The sequence below is a fragment of the Typopeltis vanoorti genome, chromosome 5, assembly GCF_054136105.1.
Source record: "Typopeltis vanoorti isolate ZY-2024b chromosome 5, IOZ_Tvanoo_1.0, whole genome shotgun sequence".
NCBI classification, from domain to species: Eukaryota; Metazoa; Arthropoda; class Arachnida; order Uropygi; family Thelyphonidae; genus Typopeltis; species Typopeltis vanoorti.
The window spans coordinates 103,106,379-103,132,359 of NC_143553.1; the positions used below are offsets into that span (position 1 = coordinate 103,106,379).

General features: G+C 36.8%; 1 protein-coding gene across 2 annotated transcripts in view; it reads right to left on the reverse strand.

Moving 5' to 3' along the window:
- Nucleotides 1-25,981, reverse strand: part of LOC150106701 (uncharacterized) — a 568,467-nt gene that overhangs the window by 225,209 nt on the left and 317,277 nt on the right. For both annotated transcript variants that reach the window (XM_090393288.1, XM_090393289.1), the window contains exon 11: nt 9,954-10,062. In XM_090393288.1, the coding sequence (XP_090249414.1) occupies nt 9,954-10,062 (109 nt within the window). The remainder of the gene's footprint in view (nt 1-9,953; nt 10,063-25,981) is intronic.

Here is a 25,981-nt window from a genome sequence, read left to right on the forward strand (position 1 = left end):
TTCTTCCCAACTTTGAATCATCTATAAACAATTAAATATCCCCATTCAAATCCTCTCCAATATCATTAAAATATAGGTAAAACAGGAATGGCCCTAAAAGCATACCCGTCAGGCACCACTAGTGACTCCTCTCTTCTGGGATGCTTCCCCATACACAACTTGCTGATAACTAAGAGATAGCCCATCTCCAATCCAATGCACACTACTCAATATCCAACCACATCTGCTCTAGTTTCACTACAAACGTATTATTACTATTACTATTATTACGGGCAACTCCAGGGAGTCATTAGACTCATCGAGGGAGGCCCCAAATCATATTCATCACAACTATTCGACATTCATACAGTATCTATCATACCTCGCCTTAAACTCATTCACTGTCACAGAATCCACCACAGACTCAGGGAGCGCATTCCACTCATTCACTACTCTAAAAGTAAAGAACCCAGCTCTAACACCTTTACTAACCACACTTTTGCCCAGTTTCCATGGATGTCCCCTAGTCCTCCCACAACCAGCCCTGTTCTCAAAAATATCTTCTGAATTAATTTTATAGAAACCCTTCAGTAATTTTAATGTCTCAATCATATCTCCCTCCTCTGCCTATCAACCAATTTTTGCAACCAACAAATCCTCAACCTGTTCTCATAAGGTTCATTCCACAGACCTGCTATCATCTTGGTCACTCGCCTCTGGATCCTCTCCACCTCCTCCCCATCAAGAAGAAACCTAGGTGACCAAATCTGAGCACAGTAGTCGAGATGGGGGTCTTATCAAGGCTCGATACAGAGGAACAATAACCTGCTTGTCAACGTATTCTTCAGCAACCAAGTAATTTGTTGAGCTGATTTGGCCACTTTTGCAATGTGTCCCCTAAATTTCAATTCCTTATCCACTAACACTCCTAAATCTCGTGCCTCATCAATTTCCTGGAGCACGGTTCCACCAATGCAGTAAACTGCTGCAAATCTTTTCACCCCAAAATGCATAACCTTACATTTTGCCACATTAAATTGACATCCATTCTCCTTATCCCAGACCTCCAATCTATCCAAATCATCCTGCAAAATTTTGACGTCATCTGCATTCACTATTGCCCTACCCAACTTCGCATCATCCGCAAACAAATGAACTGTTCCTCTCAGATCCTTTCCTATATCATTTATGAACAAATTAAACAGCAGTGGTCCAAGAACAGATCCTTGTGGCACACCACTAGTCACAGGCCGTCTTGTGGACTCTACTCCTGAGTAAACCACTCTCTGATTTCTCTCCGTCAACCACCCTCCTATCCATCTCACCAACCCTATGTCCATTCCCATATGCTGCAATTTACTGATTAGAATTCCATGTGGTATCCTGTCAAAGGCCTTAGCAAGGTCCAGTAGAATCACTGTAAACCCATTACCCTTATCCAGTTCAGTCGTCAGTGTGTTATAATACGTGAGCAAGTTACTGAGGCATGACCTACCCTTCACAAAACCATGCTGTCCCCGATACAGTATCCCATTTTCTTCTATCCAATCTTGTATTTTCCTCTTGACTATTTTCTCTAAAACCTTGATAATGATTCCTGTTATGCTGATTGGCCGGTAATTTTCAACATCAGCCTTGGAACCACCTTTGTGCAGTGGAACTATTTTCCCCTCTTTCCACCCCCTTGGGACTGACCCAGTCCTGAGGCTCAAATTAAACAAAATGGTCAAGGGCACTGACAATTCTTTGGCTGGTTCACATACGACACGAGCTGGTATACCATCCAATCCCACAGATGTATTGACATTGAGGTTCTGTAATAGACTAGTTACCTCTACTTCATTCATCACAATTCCAGTATAAGCTGTTGGTTCTTCCATTCCTGCAAAGTCACCACCTGGATGATACACTCTTGCAAAGTGCTCGCTCAGTAATTCCACAATATCGACTGATTCGGTTACCTCCCTACCCTCAGCATTTTTTAAGATCATTCTACCATGAGCATTTTTTCTTTTACTTGCAACATATTGAAAAAACTGTTTGGGATTTTCTTTAGCCTGCGTGGCCAATTTCCTTTCGTAATCTGCTTTTGCTTTTCTTACCACCCTTGTTACCATCCTGGACTGAGCTTTATACTGTTCCTGCGCCTGATGGTCACCCTTCTCCTTAAATTCCCTCCACAATTGTTTCTTTTTTTGCAGCTCAAGCTTAATAGTGTTATTCATCCATTTAACCCCTACTTGATTTATTATTCGGACTCTTGGTATACAGTCAACCATTGCCTCCTGCAAACAGTTCTTAACCACCTCCCATGCACTATCAACATCCAGCCCTTGCAGTTTTACATGCCATGGCATTGAGCCAAGCACACACCTAAGCTTGTCATACTTACCAGCCCGGTAATTCCACATGTACCCTGTCTTAATTGTAAATTCGACTCCTTTAGCCACCTCCCAAGTCATGACCTTATGGTCACTCTCACCAATTGGTGGCAACATGGTCATGTTCGTTACAGCCACATTCTCAGTTGCAATTACTAGGTCCAGCACTCTCTGCCCCCTGGTATTTTCCAATACATGTTGCTGTAGATAGTTGTCCCTTAATAACCGCATAAAATCCAATTCCTTCCTCCCATGTGCCCTCTCCTCTTTCCAGTCAATGTTACCATAATTGAAATCACCCATAATAATTACCCTCCTTCCACTCATTTCTTCTATTTGCTTATGCATACTATCCCCACCATCCACTCCATCACCCGGTCTATAGCAGCACCCAATTGTATATTTTGTTCTGCTAGATTCTATCTCACACCAAACAGCCTCAAATGTGCTTTTTTCCTCATCCTGCAGTTCAACTTCTATACTCCTTGGCTGAAGCTCATCAGCTATCATCAATAACACTCCTCCCCCCTTTTTATTCACCCTGTCACTCCTGAACATGCTATACCCGTCGCATTCAATCCCACTAGCTTTATCATCCTCTGTCAGCCATGTTTCACTAATACCGACAACCTGTGGCCTGGAAGTGCCAACCATGGCCAAAAACTCTTCCTTCTTGTTCCTAATACTCCTGGCATTAGTGTACATGAATTGCAGAAGCCCATTTGTCCCATCCCTACTTTGATGCCTTATACTAACTATCCTATTCTGATTTGTTGTCCGTCGTACTCGCTCGGGCATAATATACTCATTCATACACTTAACTGCCCCCCTAAAGTCTGCATATCTACTCCCCCCCTCTTAATAAATCTAGTTTCCCTGAGTCTGTACATCCACTTCCACATCATTCATCAACACTCTTTCAAGTCTCCATACACCAACTCCATTCAAATGTAACCCATCCATCTTATATAAGTCCTTTCGCCCATCGAACTCATTCCACACATCCACAAATTCCACACCACTCTCCATGCATAACCCACGCATAAAGTCATTGGCAATTATGGCCCTCCTTCTAAACACTTCGCTGTCATACCGCGGTAAGATACTCACTATCCTAACTCTCTCACTTCTCTTTTGCTACCTCAAACAACTCCCTCACATCCTCTATCATTTCCATTTTGTCCTCTTTCAAATCATTCATTCCTGCCACGATTATCATCTCTTTCACCTTCTGTTTTTGCAGTCGAATAGATTCGCTGACGTCCTTTATGTTCGCACCCAGCTGGTACGACTTCGTTAAACTCTCAATTATTACGCCTCTTAATAGCGAATCCCCATACAGCACTCGCTCCTTCATTTTATTGATGTTTACGAACATTCTATTATTTGCCGTCACAGACTTCCGCCGGTTATTTGTCAGTACGTTCAACACACATTTTTCCATACGCTCCAGCTGTCTTTTAGCTCTGTGTATCGAACCATTCAAACGGGCAATTTCTCTACTCGCATTTATCTCACAATTTTCATTATCGATCAAATCATCCATTCTTTCTGTGTTTCTACCTTCATTTACACTTTCAGCGACGCTCTCACACCTATCTGGCACTACCACGCAATTCTCTAGCACACCGCCATTTTCTACATTCTGACTATCGTTAACGATATCGCTCTCGACACTCGAAACACGCTTGAAGTCCTCATTCTCTTTACACTTTCTACACATATTAACTCCACTATCACTTTCTAACCAGACTCCTACTGCTCTTCGCAAGGCATACATCTCACAGACAGCACGTTGCATAAATTCGTTTACATCAAAACTCTTAAACAAACATGGCGACCTGGCCGCCATTTTTTTCTTTATCGGTGCCATGAGTACGCTATCTTTTCTTAAAAATAATAATTAAAATAACAGAAAACACGCAAAAATTGCACAGACACAGCAAGAAACAAAAAGCAAACAATACTACTTAAAATTCTAGTAAAATATCTAATGTTAACACAAAATACTACTAATCTTTTCAGGAGCTCCCGACAAGCCGACGATCTAATCAGTGCGATCTTATCATGTGGTAATCTATCAAAATCTTTTGCAAAAGTATACCACTGTGTATCCATCTCCCCCTCATGAAATGCAGCTGTCATCTTACTGTAATAAGTAAGCAGATTACTAAAACATGACCTCCCTTTAACAAATCCGTGCTGTTCACCAAAGATAATACAGATAATACCACTGTTGTCAATCCAATTCTGGATCCATGATTCTCACTAGCCTCCAACACTTTAACTACAACACATGACACACAGATTGGCCTATAATTTGATGCTTCAGTTCTTTCACCTCCTTTATGAAGCAGTACAATCTTTCCTTTCTTCCACTGCTTTGGAACTTGACCCAATGTAAGGCTCATATTAAACAAATATATCAATGATGCATTTTAAGCATAATAAACTTATTGTTTAATACCGACCATATACAAATATTTTAACATTCTTTGCCTACCAGTTTCGCTAGCAAACTGTCTAGCTTTTTCAAGGCATTGATGGAAAAGTATAAAAAATACTAGTAAATGCAAATTGAAAGGAACATTAAAAACGTTGTAAACACTCTAGTAGTAAGGTTGCACGTTCGCATGACAGAGACTGAGTGGACTTATTGTGCTTAATCATTATCATGCATGCATGTTTGTTGTAAACGCATAACGTGATTACTAGCTAGCTGTAGTTCAGATGGATTTAGAGAGAGAGAGAGAGAGGATGAGGTTTTTCCACAAACTGTTAAGAATAGTACCCTGGTTTCTGTTGAGGTTTCTGCCAGTTTTTAACACTACTGCGGCTTCCTTGAATAAACGATGTCTATAATCGTCGTCTAAATATGGCATGGAGTTATTTTGCCACTCTATCGTGTCGTTAGATGTACAGAAATGATGTGCTAAGCCGGAAGAAATACTTCTGTTGTGGTTTACATCACCACCGTGCTCTCTCTGTCTGATCGCCAAACTCCGTGAAGTTTGTCCGATGTAGGTGAGACCACAGAATATACTCCTGGATATTTGTAGAATGGCACCTTGTCTTTTGGTGATCCTAAAACATGTCTGATGCTGGTGGTTGGTTTGAAGATCACTCTGATGTTGTAGGCTTTTAGTATTCTGGCTATTTGATAAGAAATTGACTTGATGAAGGAAATCACTACAGTAGAAATGTGCTGGGAGTTTGGTTCTTCTTGTCTGGGGCTGTCACCGTATAGATATTTTTTGATGATATTCGGAGGGTATCCATTTTGTGATAATGTTTTGGCTATTAGTGAGATTTCAGTCTGTGTATCCACCTCTTCTGATATAAACTTACGTGCTCTATTTTTCAACATATGGATAATGCTTAGTTTGTGTGTCTTGTGATGGTTAGAAGTATAATGAAGGTATCTTCCAGTGTCTGTCGGCTTTCTGTAAATAGATAAATTGACACTATTTGATTGTCTTTTTATCAAAATGTCTAGAAAATGCAGATGGTTGTTGTTTTCAACTTCCAGAGTAAATTTTATCTTGTTATGTATGGAGTTGATTTTATTCACAAACGATTTTAGGTTTTCTAAGCTATCTTGCCATATAATGAAAATATCGTCAACATATCTCCACCATATAGATGGTCTAGGGGAGATTGTTGAGAGAATTTCTTTTTCAAATTTTTCTATGAAAAGGTCTGCACAAGATGGTGATAGCGGACTTCTCATTGCTAGGCTTTCTAATTGTTGGTATATGGTGTTATTAACCTTCAAGAAATTAGACTGAAGGCAGTGTTTAAACATCTGTGTGATGTTTAAACACTGCCAAAGAGTATATCCTTTGCCAAAGAGTACACAGGGTGTTCGGGATAAATTTGACAGTTTCGTAAGGAAAAAGAAAATCTTCTTTGTATCTATTAAATTTAATGAATTGACAAAAAAACATTACAGGCAGAGTTAATTACAATACTATCAACAAGATTTACTCAAAATAACCACCATTAGCATCGATCACAGCTTCAATTCTGCTTCGGAACCTCGAACAAGCTGATGCTACAGTCTCCCTGGGAAGGGCCGCAAAAACTGTTTTAATTTTATCCATTAACTGGGCTTTTGTATTACTGGAAGTGCGATTGGTGTCTTTTTCAACTGCGCCCCATACAAAATAATCCATGGGGTTAAGGTCTGGGGAGTTTGGAGGCCAAACATTTGGACTGGTGAAGTCGTAGAAATTTTCAGACAACCATTTTTGACTTTTCCCAGAGGTGTGGCAAGGGGCCGAATCCTGCTGCCATACATATGGCCTACCATTGGCTACCCTTGTTATCCAGGGCTTGACAACAGTTAGCAACTCCACGAACAAAGCCCGAATTCCAATGCCAGGGTTCTTCAACACCTGTTCCTGCAGATTTGCGAGGAATTCTGCTGTACGAATGCAATGAGATCGTCTGCTAGGGATCTTTCTTCTTGCTACATCCTCGTAGTCACCATTGCAAGTCTCTAGTTCATGCCTGATTGTTTTTACTGTATTCAGGGAGCATTGGGCAGCAGTCGTAATATCCTTATTTTGATGGCGGGCACGAATCATCATGATACAAGTTATTCTCTTCCATGATTCAGGTGGGTTCCAGCTATCCATCCTTTCTGACATCTTGTATATGAATGAAGAAGGGTCCAAACTTTTAAATGAAGAGAAGTGTGTGTTAATACATGTAACTTACGGAAAAATATAATTAATTATAAATATGTCAAATTTATCCCGAACACCCTGTATACTACCAAATATCCAGGTGTATATTACATTTCTTGCTCGTGTGGTCTCACCTACATCGGACAAACTTCACGGAGTTTGGAGATCAGACAGAGAGAGTACGTTGGTGATGTGAACCACAACAGAAGTATTTCTTCTGGCTTAGCACATGTATGTCTAACCACACGATAGCGTGGCAAAATAGCCCCATGCCATATTTAGATGACGATTATAGACATCGTTTATTCAAGGAAGCCGTAGTAGTGTTAAAAACTGGCGGAAACCTCAACAGAAACCAGGATACTATTCTTAACAGTTCGTGGAAAAACCTCATCCTCTCTCTCTCTAAATCCATCTGAACTACAGCTAGCTAGTATTCACATTATGCGTTTACAACAAACACGCATGCGTGATAATGATTAAGAACAATAAGTCCACTCAGTCTCTGTCCCGCGAACGTGCAACCTTAGCTACTAGAGTGTTTACAACATTTTTAATGTTCCTTTCAATTTGCATTTACTATTTTTTTTTATTTTTCTGTCAATGCTGCCTTGAAAAGGCTAGACAGCTTGCTAGCAAAACTGGTAGGCAAAGAATGTTAAAATATTTGTATATGGTCAGTATTAAACAATAAGTTTTTTATGCTTAACTTTCAAACAACCAAATATGTTTAATTTGAACAGTTTAATGATGCATTTTTATCAGTATTGTATGCTTAATCTCTTCATCTATTTCACACCCATCTTATTTAACCTTCTGACCTTTGAAATGCATTTAGACATTGCTTCTACTAGACAATTCTTGAATATCACCCAAGCAGCACAGATTTCCTTTCCACCCAACTCCTCATTCCGTGCTACAGCTCCAAACTGTCTCCTGAACTTTTCATAATCACCAGCCTTGTAGTTCCACATATACCAGTGTTTCCCAACGTTTTTTGGATCATGCCCCATCTCAACGCCTTAAAGATTTTGATGCCCCATCTGAACACTGAGTTGAGTATATCAGTGATAAGGTGATGAATGAAACATATTTGCTAATTGCCGCCCTGTGGGACGTACGCCCCACGTTAAGAAATACTGACATATACCCTTTCCTCACAGAAGTGCTCACATGGCTGGCAACCACCCATGTAATCCCTTCATGATCATTCTCACAAACTGGATGAGAATCAAATCCAATATCCTCAATCCTCACATGCTCTCTGTTACATAGTACCCAAGGTAATTATCCTTCAAAAACTTTAGAAATTAATTTTCTTTACTTCTGGTTGCTATCTAGTCATCCCAATATATATATTGCCATAATGAAAATCACCCATAATAATCAAACCTCCCATTTGCTTATACATTTCATGGTTGCTACTCTCCACATTAACAGCTCTATAGCAATACTAAATATTTCATTCTATTCACCTCTATGTCATAACGTATTGCCTCAAAACCACTGGCACTATTTTTCCCTTGCATGTCTACTTTATATGGACATAACTCTATCCTCAATAGTACTCCACCCTGTCCCCTTTCTATTTTCAGGAAAAACATCATACTCTTCCATTTCTATTCCTGTCAGGATGTTATCGTTATCCAATCATGTCTCACTTTTTCTTATTTAAACAATTTTTGGATAAATGAATTCAATCAATGTAACTATTTTATTTCCTCTTTTTTCTGATACTTCTAGCATTTGTATATAAACATAATAGCACATTCCTAGATCTACAACAAGTTTCACTGCTACCACTCATTAGATATGATTTATCCATACCTCCCTTGAGCATTTTCTTTCTCTCCTTAGTAATCCCAGAACTTTCTTTAAATTGAAATCCAAATTCTCCATACACCCCAGGCCATCCCATTCCCTTCTTGTCTACATATTCACTTCCACTTTGAGCATCAACCTTTTTCATGCTATGTTCTCCTGTCCATCCTGAGTCTACCAGCTTTTCTCTTTGTATTACACACTTGTTCTCTCATTCTCCACCCTCATGCTACCCACATCTCCATTCATAAGCACCACTTAAATCTCTCCTTCTTTACTCTCTCTCTCTCTTCCAGCAGAAGTCTCTCCAAATGACTCACACCAAAACCATTCAAATGCAGTCTGCCACTTGTAAGTTCAATTTGTCCTTCAATCTCATTCCACACATTAACAAAGTGCACTCCTTTCTCTTCACACATATTTGCTAACATATCATTCATAATACTTGCTCTCTATCTACCTTTCCTATCATACTATTACCTTATGTCCTTCTCAACAACATCTTACATTCTCCTTGTTACCAGCAAAGTCATTTTTTCCTACTATCGCTATAACTCTTTTGCTCGCTTACACTTCCTATCAATTGCCTCATTCACTCTATTAATTTCCCTCACAGAAAACAAACCTTGTGTATCTTCTTGTTTACCACACCTCTAATAATCAAATTCCCAAACAATGCCACTGGTGAGTCTTTTGTTATCTCTTTCATACCAACTTCATTTGTCCCTGTCTTCTTCACTCTTCCATACGCATCTACAAATCTCTTTATTTCACTCTGCATTCACTTCATCTCCTGCCTCATCTTCATCAATTCAACTTTCAAATCTTGCATCATTCCATCACTATCATTCACTCTCACTACTTTATCATTAGTTACACAAGCTTGTTTGCCGTCAACTCCACTGACCATCTTACGATTAAATGAACTGTGTTTTTCAACAGCATTATCACGTTTTATCCTTAATTGAATTATTTTCCTCACTATCACTTCTAGACACTTTCTGAATTGTTAGATGTATTATTACTAAAATACATCTGCTAAGGTGTATTAAGTTAAATATAAGACAAGAAAAAATTATACCATATCTTTAATTTTACAATTTTCTCCATAGCACTGCTCTGAACCAAGTACTTCAATGTTAACTCTGATGAAGTCTTCCATTCCCAACTCATTCAGAAGACGGCTGCATCTGAAATTTTAATATATGACAGCATAATGAGATATCTAAATATGTTGTAGTACCGCAACATATTGACATGTTGAGCATTAATCATATAAGATTTTCCAAGAAATTAAACCATAAATTATTGCACAAATAAGTGAATAAATCTACTCATTTTCATTGTAGTAGTTTCTGCCAAACGTTTTGAAAATCCTATGCCCCTCCTTTCATCACTACTACATTTTATTATTATTATTATTATTATTATTTGACACCTCCAGGGAGTCCAAGGACTCATCAGGGGAGGGCACCTGCTCTACAACTCTGTCTCCATTACTCAATCCACCAACTGACTGCAACTACACCAACGGCATCTACTGCCAACCACCACCACTAATATTTCCACAGACACTCACAAACACCCATGCCTACAGCGGGATTCTAACCCACAGCCTTTTAGCTGGAGAGTGGATACGCTAACCACTTAGTCTGCCAGGCCAGCTAATTTCAGGAGTATTTCTGTGGTCTGCAAGATCAAAAGCACTATTCCTAATATTAACTAGCAAATGGACTCAGATGTGTTCTTCAGTCAGTTTTGATGAGTTGTAGTATTAAAAGCCCAAGTTTCATTTGGAAAAATCCTGAAACAAATCAGCTGTAAAAAGCACAGACAAAACTATTATGAATTGGTGACTAGAAGAATATTATAATTATTATGGGACCTTCACGGACTAAAGTGAGTCATCAGAGAAAGTCTGCACTAGGCATCACAAAAACTAACATACCACAGTTTAAAATCATTCATTTCATGCACCTACCATATAAATAATAATGTACTTCTTACTCCCTTGCTGACCCCCCCCCCCTCTCTCTCTCTCTCTCTCTTTGATGCAAACTAAAGAGAAGACTGCTTGTCATTGTCCCTTCCCTTTATTCTACATTTCAGAAGTTCTCTACAGTATCTATTTGGTAAGTCCATTCTGATTTCTTTCTAGTTGATTGTAGATTATATTCCCTTAATGTGCTTTCATAACCAACATTCTAAGTTCCAATACAATAAGTTAAGGGGATAAAAATCCCTTATTGTTTTTCAGCCAGTAAGTGAAACTAAGATCGTAGTTTTCGATCTTAGTTTTGCTTACTGGCTGAAAAACAATAAGGGATTTTTATCTCCTTAACTTATCAACCTCGCCAGAAAAAAATAGCCGTTTGGCTTTTCATCTTCCAATACAATATTTATCTACTTTGTTATTCTTCACTAAAGTTTCTTCATCCTCTCAAAATTTGGGTGACCAGATATTCATATAGAAAAATAAACAGTTGAATATTATTCATTAACCTGAACCGTTCTTATAGTTCACTGAATGACTGAGGCAGTGTAGGAGTACAGTAAAAAACATTCCTGTTCAGAAACTTCTTCTTTAAGTGCTATTTCCTAATGGAGTTCAGCAATCTTTACAAATTTACTTCTGTCTTTAGTGCTCTGATTAAGAGCTCTGTATTTAGTCCAGTTTTTTATGTTGTCTAGCCATGATATTTTTCTTCTTCCAGGTTTTCTTTTTCCATTGCTTTTACCTTCTAGTATTACCTGGAGAAGGTCATATTTATGGTTTCTCATTAGATGTCCTAAGCAGGTAGTTTTTCTTCTTTTCACAATCTTGATTAATTCTTGATTTTTATTTATTCATTCCAGTACCTCTTCATTCTTTACCTTTTCTGTCCATGGAATCTTGAGCATCCTTCTAAATATCCACATTTCAAAGGCTTCCAGTTTTTTTTATTGTATTTGTCTTTAATATCCATGCTTCAACTCCATATAGTAACCTTAACCATGCATAGTACTTCATCATTCATACTCAAATTTCAATGTTTAAGTCTTCATTACATAAAATGGGTTTCATGTTAATAAAGGACTGTCATGCAATTTCAATTCTTGATCATATCTCCATTTCACAGTTCACATTTTCATTTAGCCAGGATCCCAGGTATTTGAATTTATTCACTTATTTATTTTATTTCCATTTAGAATTAAGTCAGTTGTTATTGAAGGGTTGTTGCTTATTATCATAAGTTTTGTTTTTTTGGTATTAATTTTTAGGTCCTCTGTACTTTCTTTGTTGACACATTCTAGGAGTAGTTGAAGATGATACTGCTTTAATTTGGTGTAATTAAAGCAGTATCATCTGTATAGCATCATTTATTTATTAGTTGGCCATTTATGATTACTTCTTCCTTTCTTCCTTCTAACACCTTGAAAAATAAGATTTCTGAGTAGATGTTAAACGGAAATGGAGATAGTATATATCCTTGTCTCACATCTCTTTCAATTTTGATATTGCTTGTCCCGATGTTGTCTGTTAGGAACAGTCTGGCCCCAATAGAGGTTTTTAATGATTCTAGCATCCTTATCAAATAGGCCTAGTTGTTCTAAGATATTTATTAATTTATTAATAATTAATAAATTGAAAATAGTTCCACTGCATAAAGGTGGTTCCAAGACTGCTGTTGTAAATTACCGACCGATTAGCATATCAGGAATCATTGTCAAGGTCTTAGAGAAAATAGTCAAGAGGAAAATACAAGATTGGATAGAAGAAAATGGGATACTGTATCGGGGACAGCATGGTTTTGTGAAGGGTAGGTCATGCCTCAGTAACTTGCTCACGTATTATAACACACTGACGACTGAACTGGATAAGGGTAATGGGTTTACGGTGATTCTACTGGACCTTGCCAAGGCCTTTGACAGGATTCCACATGGAATTCTAATCAGTAAATTGCAGCATATGGGAATGGACATAGGGTTGGTGAGATGGATAGGAGGGTGGTTGACGGAGAGATATCAGAGAGTGGTTTACTCGGGAGTAGAGTCCACAAGACGGCCTGTGACTAGTGGTGTGCCACAAGGATCTGTTCTTGGACCACTGCTGTTTAATTTGTTCATAAATGATATAGGAAATGATCTGAGAGGAACAGTTCATTTGTTTGCGGATGATGCGAAGTTGGGTAGGGCAATAGTGAATGCAGATGACGTCAAAATTTTGCAGGATGATTTGGATAGATTGGAGGTCTGGGCTAAGGAGAATGGATGTCAGTTTAATGTAGCAAAATGTAAGGTTATGCATTTTGGGGTGAAAAGATTGGCGGCAGTTTACTGCATTGGTGGAACCCTGCTCCAGGAAATTGATGAGGCACGAGATTTAGGAGTGTTGGTAGATAAGGAATTGAAATTTAGGGGACACATTGCAAAAGTGACCAAAACAGCTCATCAAATCACTTGGTTGCTGAAGAATATGTTGACAAGCAGAGACAAGCAGGTTATTGTTCCTCTGTATCGAGCCTTGATAAGACCCCATCTAGACTACTGTGCTCAGATTTGGTCACCTAGGTTTCTTCTTGATGGGGAGGAGGTGGAGAGGATCCAGAGGCGAGTGACCAAGATGATAGCAGGTCTGTGGAATGAACCGTATGAGAACAGGTTGAGGATTTGTGGGTTGCAAAAATTGGTTGATAGGCGGAGGAGGGGAGATATGATTGAGACATTCAAATTACTGAAGGGTTTCTATAAAATTAATTCAGAAGATATTTTTGAGAACAGGGCTGGTTGTGGGAGGACTAGGGGACATCCATGGAAACTGGGCAAAAGTGTGGTTAGTAAAGGTGTTAGAGCTGGGTTCTTTACTTTTAGAGTAGTGAATGAGTGGAATGCGCTCCCTGAGTCTGTGGTGGATGCTGTGACAGTGAATGAGTTTAAGGCGAGGTATGATAGATACTGTATGAATGTCAAATAGTTGTGATGAATATGATTTGGGGCCTCCCTCGATGAGTCTAATGACTCCCTGGAGTTGCCCGTAATAATAGTAATAATAATAATAGTAATTATGCTGGCCATATCAAAAGCCTTTTCAAAATCAATAAAACAAATATAAAGGTCAGTTTGTTGTCTCTTCATCTTTGAGACAAGAAACATGAGCAGAAAAGTGCTTCTCTTGCTCCTAGGCCATTTCTGAAACCAAACTGAGTTTCACTAATGAGATCATCACGTTTTTAATATATTCTGTTATGAATAATTTTTAGGAATATTTTGGGTCTGGATCATTAAAATCATCACAAGTGTTTGTATTAAGTTTTTTAGGCAATGTAATGAAAATTGAGTTCATTCAGTCAGAGGGTAGTTTACCATCATCACCATCAAATTTCTGACATTTAGCAATTTTTCGAAGTGATTGCTCAATGTATCAAGGATATCTTTTTCTCTGGTTTTCATGGGACCTTTACCATCTCTAATTCCTTTTACAGCACTGTTTCCTCCATTTCTGAGCTTTTTCAACAGCCTCCAGTATATTTTGCCACCTTCCTGATATTTATTTTCTATGTTCTTGTGAAAGTCTTCACATGACTTATACTTGCATAGGTAGTTTACCAGTGTCATAAATTCTGTTGCATAATTTTACAATTGTATCAATATTACTGTCATTGACTAGTTTAATAATTTCTGTAGGTAGTTCATCAGAACTACCAACAGAATTCATTGGGTCCTCATGCTTTACCATTTCTTGATAAGCTGATCATCTTTACTACTTCAGACTTCAAGATAGGTGGGCCTGTGACTATATTCCCTGAATTGTTAAGTCTTGTCTATTATCAGAAAATAGTGCTTTAATGTATTGTCCAAACTTGTTCTTTTTTTAGATGTTTCTAGGATAATCTCTCCCTCATTAATCCTAAGTATCATAGGATGTCGTTTATCATCGATCCTGAGAATTCTTTAATTTTTTTGTGAAGATTGAAGTCATCGTGTTTTTTTTTTTTTTTTTAGATCCTCAATTTCATTACATTTTTTTCATCCAGTTATCTTTGGCTTCTTTTATTTTAGATTTTATCTTGACCTGTATATTTTTATATTTTATAGTATCTTTATGCAGTCTGTTTTGGTCCATAAGGGACAAATCTCAGCAGTCATCTAATCCTTCTGCTTGTGAGATGTACTATAATCCAGTATTTCTGTACTTATTTTTAATAATTCTTCTTTTAGTTTCTTCCATAATTCATCCACTTCTAGTTCGTCATCATTGGAGTTCCAAGTAACTTTGATATTAAGTTCTAATTTAAGTTCTTTTTCTATTTTCACATTTTTTAAATTTAGTTTTTTCATCTGTTTTGTTTGCTGAATTTTCTTTAGTCTCAATCTGAGTTCTGCTACTAGTGGATTATGGTCTGAACCAATATCAGCACTAGGACAGGTCTTTACACTCCTTACACTACTTCTAAAATGTCGATTGACTAACATGTGATCAATTTGGTTTCTGACTATACTGTTGCTATTGTCTTGTGGAAATTTCCACATGTAGTCTTCTGTTTGGTAGCTCAAGCCACATATTTGTAATTATTAGGTTTTCTTCTTGACAAAATTGTATTAAGCAATCACCTCTATAATTTCTTATCCCAAGTCCAAACTGTCCTACTATGACTCCAGATTCAGAAACCACAAGATGGTAAAAGGATGCTAGTAGAATAGTTACATGTGATTCCTTCCCATTATATTTTGGGAAGGAATCACATTACTGCAACTACAAGAAATAGTCAACCAAAATTTATAAATCAGGATTTTTGCTGTCTATTACCAAAAAACATAGTGGGTGCAAAATGATTAATCATCATGGGCAAGGCTTGAAAAATTTTGTACTGGCTCACCAGTCAGGCAATATCTCACTAGTCAGATATCAGCATGGATATACTCTACCATGATTGCCTAATATATCATAGTCCCATGTTTAATCCCCCACCTAGTTAATTTATAAGAGTTAGTTAATGATTATGCCTCCTAAATGGTATCTCCCCTTTGAGTAGCTAAGCTACTGGTATGGCCTCCCTAGCAGGACATGTCGAGAGCCAGGTACCAGGTTAAGAGAGACACCCTGATTCTCTAGGTTAGGATTTTGTGTAAGGCTGGTTACCTTACCAAGGAAAAAATCTCTATAACTCAGATGCTTCAAGTGGAAAATTCATTGGACAAAAACAATGGATTATGACCAAGAAAGGATAAAGGTAAAAAATTAGGAATCTTGGACCTTTTTAAAGGCCACATGGAATGTAAGAAGTATATCAACAAAAGAAATGGAATTAATAAAACAACCAAAAACTAAAGATATTAATATAGCCGTGATAACAAAAAAAAAAAAAAAGAATTAAAGGGAACAAAAGATGGTTTTAATATGTTATCTAGTGGAATGGACCAACATATCACAGCTTCTAGTGGAGTGACCATTTTAATCATTAATAAATGGAAAAAATAGAATACAAAAGTATAATTTTGTAAATGATTGAATTATAACAGTTTAAAAACAAATAGAAGCTACTTACATATTATAGGAGCATATGCTCCTGAAGAATGCAGAAAAAGGGATGCTGAACAGTTTTATGAGGAACTACAAAAACATTTACATAAATGTAATAAAAATGACTATATATTAATAGCAGGAGATCGTAATGATAGAGTTGGAAATAATTCAATTCCATATGTGATAGACAAATATAGAGAAATCTGCATAAATAATAATGGTCAAGAACTATTCAGACTTCTGTATTTTTGATAATTTTAAAAAACTAATATATATAAATATACTTGGAATGGTAGAGAAACAAGATCTATAATTGAATATATCATTACTAATCAGACTAACACCGTATATGTGAGTTATATATTTTTACAGAGTAGATGAAATGTTTCAGATCATTATTTAGTAGTTTTTAAAATAGAGATACTAACGATTTTGGGGAAAATAAGTAAATAAGAAAAAACAAGAAATAGAACAAGTATGCAAGTATATTTATTAAAAGAAGATAACATCTGAATTCTATATCAATCATGATTAACAGATTATCTAAAAGAAGTCAAAATTAACAAAGATATAGAAGAAGAATGGAAAACTTTAATGAAGATAATTCATAAAGCAGCCTATGAAGATTAAGTACTTGGAAAGAAAAATAAAATATTAAAAGAAAAATATCAAAAATTTGGAACACAATATGTAGAAAATGCAATAAAATAAAAACAAGCAGTATACAAATCATTCCTTCAAAACATAATTAAAACCATAGTACAGAAAGCTCATCGTGATTCCTGGGATAGATTTATCAATAAAATTGAAGATATACCTGGAGGACAAGACATAGCCTACAACACATTAAGGAAATTAAACAATGAAGAAAGATATACAGTATAAATGAAGCAACGGATAGAACATTATAAGAATTTATAGCATGATCCAAATTTATTAAATAACAATGAAAATAACAATGAAGAACTCAGCACTGATATAGAACCAATGAAACTAGAAGAACTAAAAGAAGCAATAAAGTAGTCTAATCAAAAAATAGAAAATCAACTGGATTAGGAAGCATAAATGCAGAGCTTTGGAAATCTGGCAGAGAATATTTATATCAAAGATTCTTAAAGTTAATAAATAATGTTGGAGCAAATATGAGGTTCCATCAGATTGGTTGGAAGCTAAGGTTATATCTATACTTAACAAAGATGTTGGGGAAATTATAAAGGAATAAGTTTATTAAATACAGGTTACAAAATGTACAATAAAATTATAATAAAAGACAGAAATATTGTAAACAATCCATCCTCTGAATTACAAAATGGATTCAGACATGAAAGATGGTGTTAGAGACCATATTTCTATTTTAAAATAAATTATAGAAAAAAAAAAAATTATTTTGGAAACTCATTTGGCCTTTATAGATTATGAGAAAGCTTTTGATAAAATATACAGAGAAAAATTATGGAGTATAATGAAAAAACAAGGATATCCATTACATCTGGTACAACCTATACAAATTTATATAAAGATATAAAAATACAGTTATAGTTAGGTAATAAATTAACAGAAGAGACTGAAATTAATCATGCTCTTAGACAGGGATATAGCTTCTCTCCAACTCTATTCAATATATATATTGAATAAATTATTAAAATATGGAAAACAATAATAAAACAAGCTATCCAATTAACCAGAAAATTTTTTATTAATACAATACTGTATGCAAATGAGCTTCAAAATCAGTTTATGAATTAAACAAAAATAAGCAAACAATACAATTTGAAGATTTGATGAATGAAAACAGCAGTTATGGTATTTAAAGGTAAAGATCATGTTAGATCAAAAATATTCATAGAAAATAAAATAATAGAGCAAGTGACACAGTTTAATTATTTAGGCTATATAATAACATATCTAAAAGATAAAGACATAGATGAAAAAATAAAGAAATTTCATAAAATCTGTGGAACAATTAAAAGGACACTAAATAATAATAATAAAAGACAGGAAACTCAACTTAAATTTTATAAAGTAATGGCAACTCACACTCTATTTTATGGTTCAGAAATATGAACTGTTAAAATGTAAAATGTCATGAAATACAAGCTGCAGAAATGAGGTTTTTAAGAGTGAGGATGCACAAAATTGGATGATATAAGAAATAAAGACATCAAAAGAGATCTAGATATTTACAATGTAAATGAAAAGATCAAGGAATAAGAAGAGAAAGGGAAGGAGCATTTATTTAGGATTGAAAGATACTGCCTAGCAAAAGAAGCATATAAAATAAACCAAAGGGAAAGAGAGGAAGACAAGCTAAAAGATAGAAAGACTGGGGCAGCCAAAACAGGCAAATGTCTAATACTCTAGGAGAAGAGAAGTTAATGCTATGGTTAATTTTAACTCTATATAACTAACAGTGTTGCAGCATATATATATGTTAACTACATATATATTAATGTGTTTATCATTCGAAGAAAGATTCATCCATTTGGATAAGTGATATAAGACCATTTATTATGTTTTTATTAATGATGCCATATTTTTGCTTCTAATACTTAGGGAAAAAAAATCAAACATTTTCTTCTCTACCATTATAAACAAATATTGAAAAGATGTAGCATCATAAAAACTGATGATTAAACAAACTCCTCCTCTTCTGAGCTTTTCACACATCATGAGCAGATGAGTACATTTTTCAAGTTCTATCATGGGTGACTGTAATTATCTGAACATTCATTGGGCAGCAGTGAAATCTCATGAGAGGAATGAAACCAAACATATTGAGCTGTTATGAGAACACTTTCTCAAGCAGCATGTGGCAGAAGGAACTTAAGGTAAAAGATTGTTAGATCCAATTATAGTATCAGATATCATGCTGCACTGACTTGAGAAGTGGCTAAGTTTTGGATGTTCCATTCAGAAGGTTACACGTTGAACTACAAAGTAGGAAATTATGACCAACTGAGGTGTGTGCTAGGTTCTATCGCATAGCATTATTTGCTAGATGGAAGGATATCAGCATAGCATTTAATAAGTACTTAAATAATGCAATGTCATAATGTGTCATGAGAGTTCAGAGAATAAATAGGATCGGAGTAAAATGGATGTGGAACCTTATTAAGAGATTCTTAAGAAAAAGATGATGTAAAAGAAATCTGGTGTGCATAAGGATTATGAAAATTAGTTATATCAATTATAAAAATTATAAGGAGCAGGCCAGAAAAGTTACAACTATCATACAGAAAACTAAGTCTGCGTATGAAAAGAAACTGGCCTTGCAAGCTAAAGGCAACCCAAAAGAATTCTTTCATTACAATGTAAGTAAAAGAAGAATGAGCATGAAAGAATAACACTACTGAATGCAGATTGTAGATGTGTCAGATGAGATTGTTCAATTAATGAGTGCTCATTTTGATAAATGCTACCAACCAAAGTTGGCAACATTGAACTCACTGCTACCTTTTCATTGGATAAAAACTCAGGTATATGAGGGGAAGGTACCAGAGCTGTTGAACAAACTGAAGAGAATTCGGCAATGGAACTGATGGGATATCAGAATGAATGCTAAAAGAGTGCTCAGCTGAAATGGCTGTTCCTCTGATCAGGTTATATAATTTGAGCCTCAGAATAGGGAAGATTCCACAGGAGTGGAAAAAATGTACAATAATTTCAATACCAATGCATAAGGATGGTGCAAATGTTAATGTGTCTATCAACATATCGGTATCTCAAGGCATGAGGTTAAGATTATGAAAAAGTTAGTATCAGCTCAAATATAGAAAAGAATGGACAGAGAATCTATAATTTGCAATGAAGAACAGCATGAATTTTGTTGCGCAACTTTCTCACATTTTATAATAATGTTACCATTGAGCTATACAAGGGAATGGACACGAAATGATACTTTTGGACTTTGCTAAGGCGTTTGACAGGATACAGCATGGAAGACTGTTGTATAAATTGGAGAATATGAGATTGTATTATAAAATATTAGCATGGAGAACAGGAGCTGACTGAGAGATATCAAAAATGTGGTATATGGGGAATGTGAGTCAGAAAAATTTAATCTGGTCCACTGTTATTCGATCTTTACATTAATGACATTGGGAAGGATTTGCAGGTGGCATATAGCCGTTTGCTGATGATGAAAAGACACATTGGGTAATCAGGAATGTGGCTGATATTCATTCTGCAAGTACTGAATCATACACTGTGGCGTAATTGAGATATCCAATGTCATGTTATATCAGTGGAATTATGCTACTACCAGTATAGATCCACAGCTGACCTCTTAGTCTACATCAGAGGACAGCTGTGGATCTATACTGGTGTTGAAAGGTTGGTAGAAAAATATGTTGTTCTTGACATTTCCAGGGCTTGTGATCATGTTGGGCATGAGTAAAGTTAAACAAATTGCCTTCCTTTGGTCTACCTACTACCCTCTATAACTGGGTAGCCAGCTTTCTCTCTGTGGTTGTTCGCTACGTGTCATGATGGAAGGCACACTCTCTCTCTCTCTCTCTCCCCTAGTTCTGCCACCGATGCAGAAGTACCTCAAAAGCTCTATTCTAATGCATACCCTCCTTCTCCTATTCATAAAATGATATAATCTCAATCACTACTAATCCTATCCATAGTTCTGCAGATAATAGTACAGTGCATTTATCCTGCTCTTTCAATAAACCATGTAGTTTTTATTTTTTTTTTATTTTGTTAATACAGAAGAGATCAAAGGAACTAAAAGTACAGCAATGCCATGTGTGGGGTGCAGATTGTAGTTGTTTGGGAATACTTCACGAGAATGTCTATTCCAGAGAATGGAATAAAAGAGGAAGAAGGTTTGTGTGTTTGCAGCTGCACAGCAAAGGAATGCTGAGTAGCTGCTGCTTTTGTATTTACAGGTGAAACAGAAATTGGAGGAATGATGGTTGCCTTTCAGCAGAGCAATGACCATAGAAGTAGCAGCAGAATAGACACAGTGCTGGAACACTGCATCTGTGAGATAGAGGGTGAAGTGAATCTGTAAGACAGGGATCATCTATGAGCTGAATTGTTATCCTCTGGACAGCATCAAGGATTTTTAATGATGTTTTAGGTACACCACACTAAACATATGAGCAGTATTCTAAGTGTAGGCAGATTTGTATATAATTAAAATTTGGTGGGGTGTAAATACAATAGCATCTTGAACAAAAGAGAACATCTAGTTTTTTTGGATTCTGAGGAAGATATTCATGTGAAGTGTTTATGCCAGTAGAGAATGTGTAAATGTTAGTCCAAGCAGAGAGACCTGACATTGTCTGATGATTTATGTATTACTAACGGTAAGGGATAGGGGAGATGAGATCTCATTTGCAAGGAAATGGTAGCATTGAATGTGATGACTGTCCTCACTCCATTGAAGGATAGTATGTAGATCAATGTTTGTCACTAGTTGATCTTGTAGCCTGGGATATTAGAGTACTGCATGGTTTGTCAAATGAACAGGATATATAAAGAATACTGTCATCTGTAAAGCTGTAGATTGGATTATTGGTGTGAGTAGGTTTATTGGTTATTGGTAATTATTGGTAGATTATTGGTAATTGGTAATTGTGAGGAGTTGTTTATGTACAAAAGAAAGAGAGTAGGTGGTAGGACATAGTCTGGAGGCACTCCAGCATTGGTGGTGAAGCTGAAAGAGAGGAAGTCATCTACCATGACTGCAGAAAACTACCAGGGAGAAAGCTGGCTATCCAAAGGGTGGCAACAAAACCAAAGGATGGCAATTTGTTTAGCAGGCCTTGATGCCAGACATGATCTGAAGCTCTGGAATTATCAAGAGCAACAGCACAAGTTTCTCCAAGCCTTTCCATGGCACATGTCCAGTGGTGGGTGATGTAGGCTACAAAGTCAGCTGTGAATCTTGAATGTCGGAATCCACACTGGTCATCAATGATTAATTGGTGGGCCTTTAAGCAGTGGAGGTTGGCAACTGATGACTTTCTGCATTATTCTGAAGATGACGGAGAATAATGACAACTGGTTAGTAGACTTTTATCTCCCTTTTTGGGAACAGGATGGATATGAAATTGTTTCCACACATTGGGATAAGTACCAGTTATGTATAAAAGATTGTATAGATGACACAGGATGGTGTTAGCTCTGGAAAACAATGTCTGAGAATAATTGGAGAGATGTCATCAGGACCAGAAGACTTATTTTTGTCCAAGTTATTTTAATGTCTTTTTATCAAAAAATTACTGCAGGCATATAGTACTTAGATGCTGAGAAACAGAAGTCTTAGCAAAGACTTCTGCTTCTCATCCAACTTGGTCAGCAGCGTTGTAATAAGGAGGCCATTTGGAATTGTGAACATTGAGGTTGCACAGGAAGATGACCTCACTATTTGGATAGCAAGAATGCAAGTGGGTGAGTTTCATGCAAAGGAATGTGAAGAGGTCGGAATAGTTATCAGCATTTGGAGACCAGTAAATCCAGCAAATGAATGTTACTAAATAGCAGCGACGTAACGAGGGTATGAAGCGCCTGTGGCAAGTGTCTAACTTGTACACCCCCCCCCCAACCCAAAAATGACAAAAATGTTATACGTTTTTTGTCCCAAACCCAGATGTGCCCGTGGTGGGCACCTCTTTCACCACGCCCTCGTTACGGCAAGGAAACATCGAGCTGCTAAACAGGGCAAGGAAACATCGAGCCAGAGAAAGTGAAAACAAACAATTCTAAATTAGATATTCTCTGGCTGTCAGATCTCATAAAGGCATAGGTGCTATCCTTATGGTGAAAAGAATTGGGAAGTGTGTAGTTTGTGCATTGGAGGTGGACAGATGCATATACAATCTGGGTTTCTGTCAGGAGTAAGATGTCTGGTCTGGAAGACTGCAAGTGATGGTGAATGTCATTTATGTTTGCTTTAATGCCACAGATATCAGTAAAGGATGTGAGAGTGAATTTTTAGTGTGGAGATTCTGGCTTGGTTTGTACGTTGTGAGTGGTTGTGACATGTTTTTTTTGTTGGGATTAGTTTATGAAGAGATTAATTTTTGTTGCAGTGTCACTGTTTGTAAGAGTCTTTGTAAAGTAGCGAACAAATTAATCTGAACAAGCTGAATTTTCATCATGTTTTTGGTTTTGGTTTTTTTTTTGTTCACAATAATTTTAGTTTTGGTTTCAGTTTACTATTTTCAGTTTTCGTTAGTTCACTATTTTGACTGAGTGCTGCATGTTTCAATTGTCTTATGATGCTTATTAATACTGTTGTGCATCTTTAATAGTGAAAACAAGTTGACATTCGTAATGTTTTATTAATTTTGTGTAGCTATCAAACGGATGCATCTCCAAGAAAGCATTCAGAAATATGTACTCTTTCTCAGCACACATCCATGACTCAAAGACAAATTGTCAATGAGAATGGTGTTGATTTCAGTATTGTTAATGCAATTTTAAAGAGGTTTAGGCAGAGAGAGAGAGAGAGAGAGAGATACCTCTTTTCTTGAAAGAAAACGCAAATGTGGGCAAAAAAGGAAAACTACACTTAATCAAGATCGTTTTCTAGTTAGAAAAAGCAAAATGAATCCAACATTGTCTGCTGTACACTTAAATAGACACTTGGCAACTAGTGGGATTAATGCTTCTGAAGTGACAGTCAGTTGAAGATTGCTGGAAGCAGGAAGGACTGCTTACAGGCCAAAACAACTGTTGATGAAAGCTTTGCAAAAAAATGAGGTTCCATTGTGGCAAAAGTGTACAAAGATACTATGGAGAAGTGGAAGAAGGCCATGTTCTCAGATGTGAGCCATTTCTTTGTCCAAGGAGAGTGAGTGCCCTATGTTCACAAATAAGAAGTTGAAAATATTGAAAGTTTATTTTTCACTTGGTTAGAGTATAATAAATTTAGTTTAATCCTTTATCCAAGCATAAGCAAACAAAGTTTGCGCCTGAAAGTATCTTCAGGACTGGGGTAAGGTAGTACAACACCAGGAAACTCCTTGCAAAGGTGGAGCAAGCTACCAACACTCCTATCTCAGTATCTCCCATAATGCAAAACACATCTCCTTGCGGATATGTCTAATGTTATGCATTAAGGGAAGGGCCACAACCCAGACTAGTTTCGACCTTTATTGAGGTCTCTTCAGTGGGAGCCAGGCCCAAGTGGAGATACCAGGCAGAAGCATTAGCAGGTCATCTCTACCTATAGAAGTTGCCAAATGATGTGCCACCCTTTTTTTAATAAATTACTCTGGATTTAGAGAAAGATGTTGAAAGTTTATTTTTCACTTGGTTAAAGTATAATAAATTTAGTTTAATCCTTTATCCAAGTGTGAGCAAACAAAGTTTGCGCCTGAAAGTATCTTCAGGACTGGGGTAAGGTGGTACAACACCAGGGCACTCCTTGCAAAGGTGGATCAAGCTACCAACAAGCTAAAGGTCGAAACTAGTCTGGGTTGTGGCCCTTCCCTTAATGCATAACATTAGACATATCTACAAGGAGATGTGTTTTGCATTATGGGAGATACTGAGATAGGACTGTTGGTAGCTTGCTCCACCTTTGCAAGGAGTGCCCTGGTGTTGTACCACCTTACCCCAGTCCTGAAGATACTTTCAGGTGCAAACTTTGTTTGCTCACACTTGGATAAAGGATTAAACTAAATTTATTATACTCTAACCAAGTGAAAAATAAATTTTCAACATCTTTCTCTAAATCCAGAGTAATTTATTAAAAAAGGGTGGCACACCATTTGGCAACTTCTATAGGTAGAGATGACCTGCTAATGCTTCTGCCTGGTATCCCCACTTGGGCCTGGCTCCCACTGAAGAGACCTCAATAAAGGTCGAAACTAGTCTGGGTTGTGGCCCTTCCCTTAATGCATAACATTAGACATATCCGCAAGGAGATGTGTTTTGCATTATGGGAGATACTGAGATATGAGTGTTGGTGGCTTGCTCCACCTTTGCAAGGAGTGCCCTGGTGTACCACCTTACCCCAGTCCTGAAGATACTTTCAGGTGCAAACTTTGTTTGCTCACACTTGGATAAAGGATTAAACTAAATTTATTATAAAGCAGTTGAAAACTTCTCCTGCCACTTTCAACAAAGCTCCTAAACATTTACCTGAAAAGATGTCCTGGAGTTGGTTTACACATTACAGTCCAGGACACTTGTGCCTGTTGAGGTATGATGAAAAGTGACCAATACATAAAAATATTGGAGAAAAGAGTGGTGCCACAGATCCACAAGGACAAAGAACTTATCTTCCAACAGGATCTCCATGTCACACTTCAAAAAAGTGAAAGAGTTCTTCAAAAATCACAACATCCAATTGCTTCAATGGCCTCTCCGGTTATTTACTCAATAGAAAATTTGTGGACCATAATGAAAGAGATACTTTGAAAATTAAATTGTGATACAAAGGATAATTATGGTTTTGACGATGCTATGACATCGTTTATTCAGTATTCCACACACATATTCACCACTCAGACTCTTTCTCCAGGCATGACCAGGGAAAAGTATGTGGCAATGTGATTATGTGCTAGTTGACTGGGAAGCCACCTGACTCATTACTGACAGGTTCAGGACACATACATTAACTGGTTGCCAGCATATGGCAC